Below are 7,574 nucleotides of genomic sequence, written 5' to 3'. Positions count from 1 at the left end.
AATGATCTTTAATACTCCGCTAATCTGTGGGAATGACTTGTGATAGAACATAGAGCTAATCACGCTAAGAAATATTAGGCAGCATGCTAAACTTTTGACATAACTGTTATGTAACTCTTTTGAGCGAAGTTTGAAGCACCTTGCCTAAATACAAACACAACCACTCGCTCGGTGTTCTTTTTTCCTTATAACTCCAGAAATTGGGGGTAAAAGCTGCCGTCAGTTACGTGTCACTGAAAGTTTGAACGTACATTATTCAAGGCATTGAAGACTCGTCCCAAACCACGTGCCGCCCTGTGAAAAAGTTAACTTTCCGTTGCTTGCAAGTGAAGTTTTCTCTTGTCGCTACAAAATGCAGACAGTAATGAAACGTGATACCTTGTTATCTTTAGCTGGACCTGAGATGTCCATCTGAGATGTGTATCGTTTGTACACGGTAGCAAGCTGTGTGTGTATTTTCTGGGATCAATGGTGGTGTCTAACACTTCTGTTACACCTCATTCGAAACTAGATCAGATTACCGGCATTAGACGTTTCTTTTTGCACGAGTCTTCACACCCTAAGAGTTAAACTAATGAGATCCTTTGTGTGAATAATATTGCAATTTGATGTTCTTCAGATGGGTGAAAACGGGCAGGGGAGGAGGAGGAGGGGAGGGGCAGCGTGTCCAACTATAACCTCTTGCCAAGAAGAGTCAGATATTGTCAGTGCAAACGCTAGCAGTCTAGTTTTACCACTCCATTCTGTGGAAGAAATCGGTGAGACGAAGAATTACAAAACGAGGCACAAAACAGAATCACACTCATTTAATGAAGATATCATTTTACAAAACAAATAAAAAGCAGAATAAAAAGAACTCTTACATCCACCTGATCATGCATACATGTATTATATACTACAGATTAGCATACACTTTTAATGTCCAATCCTAAACAGTCAACCGTGGGTCAAAAAATTTGTTTTCTTTATTTATCACTGGTTAGATTGGTGACATATAAGACAAATGTTACCTATGAATGTAACATTTTGAAAACATCCATAAAAGAAACATACAATCTTTGCTTGAGGGATTATTGTAAAGTAACCCTTCACAATGTTCTGTTTAGTACATCAATAGCGTAAGATGACCAGACATCTCCGAGTTCCGGGGACAGCCCCCCCCCTCCTCACCCGGATTTCTTTTGTAGTCCCCGAATTATAAGTGTTCATCCCGGAAAAGCCCCAAGATTTTGATATTCTGCACCGATAATATCCCAGAATTTGCAGAAAGGCCCTGAATAATTTCAATTTTTACTTTCTACTTTTTTGACATGTCCATCGAGTTTTTTACATACATCAAATCACAAAACAGCAAATTAAGATATTAGCCAAGTTTTTCCCTGCCAACAACGTTAGTTGGCGAGTATTCCACATACAAAATTAAATCGCATTCAGTTTCCAAACCCACGAATTCAACCAATCAGAGATGCAGGTTTAGTTATGAGCCGTTGCTAAAAATAGATTCAAGACTTTGCGTTGGGAGTTGTTATGCAACTCCCTGGTACAACTGCCATATAGACTGTACACAAATCAAGCGTGGTGTTATATTACGTATCTGTCAATGACGTTCGTAGTGTTTAAATATTCATATTATGAGCGAGGTTTATTGGGTTCCCAACGGAAAATACCTTGGAGAACAACAAAGTTGAAAGTTGCAATTTTTTCGACTTTTATGCCACCATTTGAAGTAAAATATAAATAGATAAGCTAGTTATGTATGTCGTTATGACATAGTGGAGTCAGTGAGGTTGAGAAATATCATAGTCGAGGACGCAAAATGCTGCTTTAATCTCAACCATTGTGACCTACTGTAGTTCTGTTACAGCCATCAAGGCCCAGAGTCTTACTACAATATCTTCACTTTCATCCAGATTGCACAATAATTTGAAATGTCGTACAGGGAACAGACCAAAGACGATGTTTGTTTGCTTTCCTTTAAAATTGAAATTTATGAATATCTAACCTTGCACCCCAACCCCCCTGTACTAAATGCATACTTGACTTTCAACAGCTCAAGGCCCCCAATTGTAAGCGCTTTGTAATCCCTTGGGTTCAGTCAAACATATTTTCGTGGTTTCACACATCAAAGATTCATTTCACGGTTAGCGTGGCTAATGAAGCCCAAAATAATGTTTTGCTAAGAAATAAAGCCCAGCTACTCTCCTCGTAAGTAATAGTTCTGAGGAAAGTACACACACATACTTAGATTTTCTGAATGTTCCTTGCCTGAACGCTCAGTTGTACGTACTGCGGTAGACGCTTGCTTCTTGTACAACGGTACTGCAGTGGAGACACACAGTTAGGCAAAAATGTTCCCACGGTGACCCAACTTGAGGATCAGGAAATCGCCATAGAGACTGCATCTGGTATTTCTTTTCTCCGGGCTATGTTACTTAGAGTCTTTGGCTACGAGCACTCCCTGGCTGGCAGACGAGCCCTTCTCTTCCTCCGAACTTGGCGGTTGTTCACCTTTGACCTTTATGTTGTACTTCTCCCTGTATTCTGTTAATTCTGCTGATTTAGACTGTATCTGCTTTCCTAACGACTCTATTAGTTTTTGAATCTGTCAAGTAAAGACAACAATAAAGTTAATAATAATTATATAACTAACACAATCAAATATTTTGTCCTATGTCCTTTACAGAATCAAATATTTGCATAATGGAAGAAATTATACATCTCATTAAGACCAGTGCCATGGCATGTAATGGGTGGATAAAGGCAGTAGTGTTAGAAGCAATGGAACCTAACAACTGGTAGGTTGTGGGTTTGCGCCCTGGTCGGCCAAGGTAACATGTCTTGTTTTTTAACCATGAGACAGCTACCTTTCCCATCTGAAAAGGTCATCCGATTTGTAATAAAAAGAAAAGACGCCTATTATGAGCAACAGAGCTGTAGAATGGAGAACCACGCAACATGCAGTGTAAGTATTAAGTACAGTAAGACTAAGACACCATTCGGCTTCTCCCACATGAACACACCGCTGCTTAGCATGGTAGCATAACTGCCTTCCAGGACAATATATCACTTTAATGTAAACAATCACTATGTAGGGTAGGTTTTAATTTTTTCCCCACTCCTTTTGGGAGTTCATCTGCAGTGTTCTGGCACAGGGTGTCCTTAAATTAATTCTCACAGAATTTTTAGACTGTGGTCACGACAACACAGCGACAGGTCCAGTGAAACCAGCAAATTATGATGTTCCTAGGGGGGGGGGGGGAGTTATTGTGACAGGTTAAAGACAAATACAATCTTCACTTCAAGAAAAAGCCATCTTCTATGGAAGGCAGTTGCACTCTTTAATACAAAGTTTGTCAGTAGAGGAAATCAACTTTAATGTGTGGTTAGGAATGTGCACACCAACAGGGTAAAATGAATGTTTCCAGTTTTCTGTGAAAAGTGGCCCAAGGCTCATCTGTGTAACCAGAGGCAATTTGAATATATTTCAGGAGCCCATCCAGCACTTTGTGAACTACAGTATCACTTACACTTCTTGAAATCAAGCAACAAGGTTTCATGTCTGATTGATGTGCATTGCATAACATTACAAATGGAAATCGCTATCTGCATCGCTCGGTCAAAACCACGTCCTCATAGCTTTGGATCGCAAAGATATGAAATTTTCAAATTTAGACAAAATGTTGTGAATGCATCTGGAAACAGCAGAGTGAATGATATCACCGTGATTATTGAGTTGGAAATATTGTCATTCATATTATATTTAAATTGTACATCCACTGAGGAAACTTGCATTTTGATGATTTTTCAATACAGTTAACGTTGACAGCTTAGTAGACAACCCAAATCTATCACATTTCAAGGGGTAAATCAAAATTAACATATTTTTTGTTTTGTTTCTTTAGCCCACCAAAATTTAAAAAAAAAAAAATGGCAATGAAAAAACTAAAAGCATTACAATTGAATTCATTTGGGAGATAGAAACAAATCTTGCTGATTTGGATTCATACCTGTTCTTTATTGTGTTCTAGCGCAGGGAGGACTTCCTGTACCGTTCTTTCCACGAGAATGCCACCGACCAGACGGCAACACTTTCTCTCACCGTCGACTTCCTTCAAGGTTTCAATGACTAATCTGTAGTAAAGAGAAAACAAATCTTTCACTATATATAATGTGTTGCTTACATCATTCTAGCATATGTGTGTATCACTGTTCCCATGCAACAGTGGTATTTGACACTAATTTACAAAACTCAAATACAAATTATACAGGACAAGAGCCAAATTGGTTATGAATAGGAGATAAGGCACCTAGCCTAGACATCACAGTACCACCTGATATCACCAATTGTGAACTGCCACTGTGTCCGGCAAAGTTTCCACTCAAAGTGAGAGACAATGGCAACACCTCTTTCCACAGAGCCTTAACAAATTTACTGCACTTGGGAATCCACGCGACAAAGCTCTAAGATGCTTTGTACAATGTACAGTATTTCTTTTTTTCAATACTGTCTAATACACTGCCCTCTATTCAGAGATTTATATTTAACCAACAGTAAAGCATTGCTCTTTTTCATGTAACTACTTTTGTTGGGTATTTACCAACTTGTGAAAAACTAACCATCACTAAATATTTGAATTTCACTGTAACGTAACATCTGAGAATGTTCATTACAGACACCCCTCAAAAGCATTTTTCCTTTCTGAGACATTTAATTGTCAAATGTGGAATTCATCAATAACTAAGAAATGAAGAAGGATCACAACCTCTAAGAAAGTACTTTAGACCAGTTTTAAGCATTTTTATCTAAAACTTTGGGTCAATAGGCTGTTGCTAAATCCAAGACCAAGACCAAATCTGAGCAGTGTGTTTTGAATTTTTTAAAATGCCTGGGTTGTTTACTTTTTTGGTTATCTGGAATCACCTGCCCAAAGGGCAATCTGAAACTTTCTGAACAGACTGCACAACAATCCTGTAGGTTTGGAGTGTCACATTTCTGTTTTGAGACAAGCTTATCTGAAGGTCTCAAATAGTCCTGAGTCAAAGACATAAAAAAGGGATCCAGCATAGCATATTTTACTTTCCTTCTGTAGGCCCTTAAGAACCATTTAAGTGGTATTTTAAAGCAAGTGTTAAATTTGCAGGCAAAAGGAACAATGAAGATCAAATGAAACATGACAAAGTAACTGAGAAATTCAGTTAGGTGTTCTATAAATAATATGTCTGATGACAGAGCTACCAACTATATAAGGTATAGCTAACTGGTATGACCCTGCTCTCAGTACTAGCCAATACAAACCTATTGCAATGAAAGTCGATACATGCTCACAGTTCCACTCATAAAGTGTTGCGTTGGGCTTGGATTTGAACACAGAAGTAAGGCCTAGATTTAGTTTTTTAAGTTTTGCCTGAGTCTACTGTAGGCTAAATCTGTCTAGCCTAGGTTCATGGGGGATTATCTATGATTTGGAGGTCTCTCTCCAAAGTAGGAAAACATACCAATCATGGAGGGTCATGTGACATGCTCCCAGGTGCTACTAACTACCATATTATTTAATCCTTTGTCAGTTTGATGTGAAGCAATCAGTTTGCAGACAGAAGAACACAACTAGAGCAGGCCTCTATGGTAAACTTTAGAATAATTGCATAGGTTTGCATGATAATGATAATGAGATTTACTTTCTCTGTGTCAAAAATGCATGAACCATGGCTTCTAATTAAAAAATCTACTGTTTGCATTTTATAGAATGCTTACAACGGTCACTCCTAAGATGTAACATGCTTGCTACATGCAAAAAGGGCAAGGAGACTTGTGTTGCTAGGTAAACAAATCCTGTTATCTGCGATTTTATCTTGTCTACATATATTGTGAGGTCTACATTCAAGGAGTAGACCTAAGCTCTAAATAATTTAAGTGCTGCAGAGGAGCACAACATATGACCATCCATTGTTGGTATGTATTTTGCATGTCTCCTTATTGCCATAGTTGATCCAGATTTATGTAAGCTATATGCAGGTGGTCATAACATAATAATGGTGATTTATGTGGTTAAAATTAACAGTAACACATCCCAAATTTACTGACAAAACCTCTCATCTTAATACTAGTTTTAGGCCTAGTACCGATCTTTTTCTAGGCTACTTTTGGGCAATATTCAAAATATTTTGTTTATAATGCCTTAAGAATATGCATGATACTATGATACCTTGCTGGCCTATATGTTACATGTAAGGCCCTAACCGGGACGCTAATCATACTACTGTAGTGTAAGCTAGGCCTATGTGGTTAATGTGGAGATGAACATGGAGAGGCCTAAGTTTCCAATCGTGTGCACGCTAGCCTAGCCAACATGGTTAGTGTTTTGTATACGAATCGTTGTCGTTAGGCGGAGCATGGGAGCTGCTTTGTGAGGATTAGATACCTGTGTTCATTAACATCACCCTCCAATTCGGCAACTTTCGACATCAGGCTTCTATGATCCTGCCTCAACTGATTGAAATCTGCGATTATCTTTTCCTGGGAAGGGCCTTTGCCCACCTTCTTGGCCGGTTTTGTTGTAGACATTTTCAAAGCTGTGTAGTGTAGCCTACTGTAATTGTGATTTCCATGTAACTGGCCTATTCCGCCTATGTATGATTTAGCATGGAAGGCGATATAGGCCAAAAAAAAAAAAAAAATTGTATGGCATGAATTGATTTTAATATTTCCACATTTGCCACAAAACACCAGTAAAAACGAAAATACAAAAGAAGTGTATAGTAAAAAAAAAAACAATCACAGAAATAAATAGTATTACGAAACATTTACATTCCTTATTTTGGAAAAGCATTTCTAAGAAATGTCAGCCAAGATAGAATCGGTGCAAATTAATTGACTGATCAGCGATCTCAACCCCAGTCCCCTTACATTCAGACTTTTTCCGAAATTAAATTGAACCAAGATAAAACATGGGCACGAGAACCAAACACTTTGATTCACTCTCTACATCAGCCCCCCCCCCCCCACCCCTCGCCCGGCATCGAGACTGTAATCGTGTAATATTAATGGTGTTAAGTCAAGTAATGATATATGAAAATTATATGCGTATGATAAAACATCACAATACTATGAAACAGTCTTGGGCGAAGCTTGCCAAAAGGTCAAGCCATCTAGAAGGGAGAACCAGTGGCGGCGGAACCGGGGGGGGGGGCTTGGGGGGCTCAGCCCCCCAATAAAAAAGTTGAGGGGGCAAATGCATGATAAGCCCCCCCAATATTTACCAAGGCTCCGAAACGTGCATCTGCCCATTTTTCAATGCATACTTGTCGATCTGTCCGATGCACACGTATACTATATAGGTGTAATAATTTTAGTAATTGCTGGGGGACCTTCGGCCCGTCCCCTGGCTATAGACAACATTGTCACCCCAACCGCGTCTTCACGCCCGTGAAAAGTGGAAGCAGTGAGTGTGAGTACCTTTAAGCGTAACAGTACTTCGTCTCAGGCCAATGACTTGCCTCATTTCAGCCAGTTCTCCAACATCCCCTTACTTAGTGGCGGAGCGTTCATATATACAGTCAGTGAGCGGATCCCCCCC

The 7,574-nt window shown here is 39.1% G+C and overlaps 1 protein-coding gene across 1 annotated transcript; it reads right to left on the bottom strand.

Annotated features, from left to right (window-relative positions):
- Nucleotides 1–791: 791 nt before the first annotated feature.
- Nucleotides 792–6,622, bottom strand: LOC139968909 (prefoldin subunit 2-like). The gene is made up of 3 exons (XM_071973524.1): nt 6,420–6,622; nt 4,008–4,131; nt 792–2,602 (listed from the first exon to the last, which is right to left on the bottom strand). The coding sequence occupies exons 1-3, from the start codon at nt 6,560–6,562 to the stop codon at nt 2,429–2,431; spliced, it is 441 nt and encodes a 146-aa protein (XP_071829625.1). The 5' UTR covers nt 6,563–6,622; the 3' UTR covers nt 792–2,428.
- Nucleotides 6,623–7,574: the final 952 nt, after the last annotated feature.

The sequence above is a fragment of the Apostichopus japonicus genome, chromosome 6, assembly GCF_037975245.1.
Source record: "Apostichopus japonicus isolate 1M-3 chromosome 6, ASM3797524v1, whole genome shotgun sequence".
Lineage (NCBI taxonomy): Eukaryota > Metazoa > Echinodermata > Holothuroidea > Aspidochirotida > Stichopodidae > Apostichopus > Apostichopus japonicus.
Note: the sequence above shows the minus strand (reverse complement) of the source record. Positions and strands in the feature narration are given on the sequence as shown.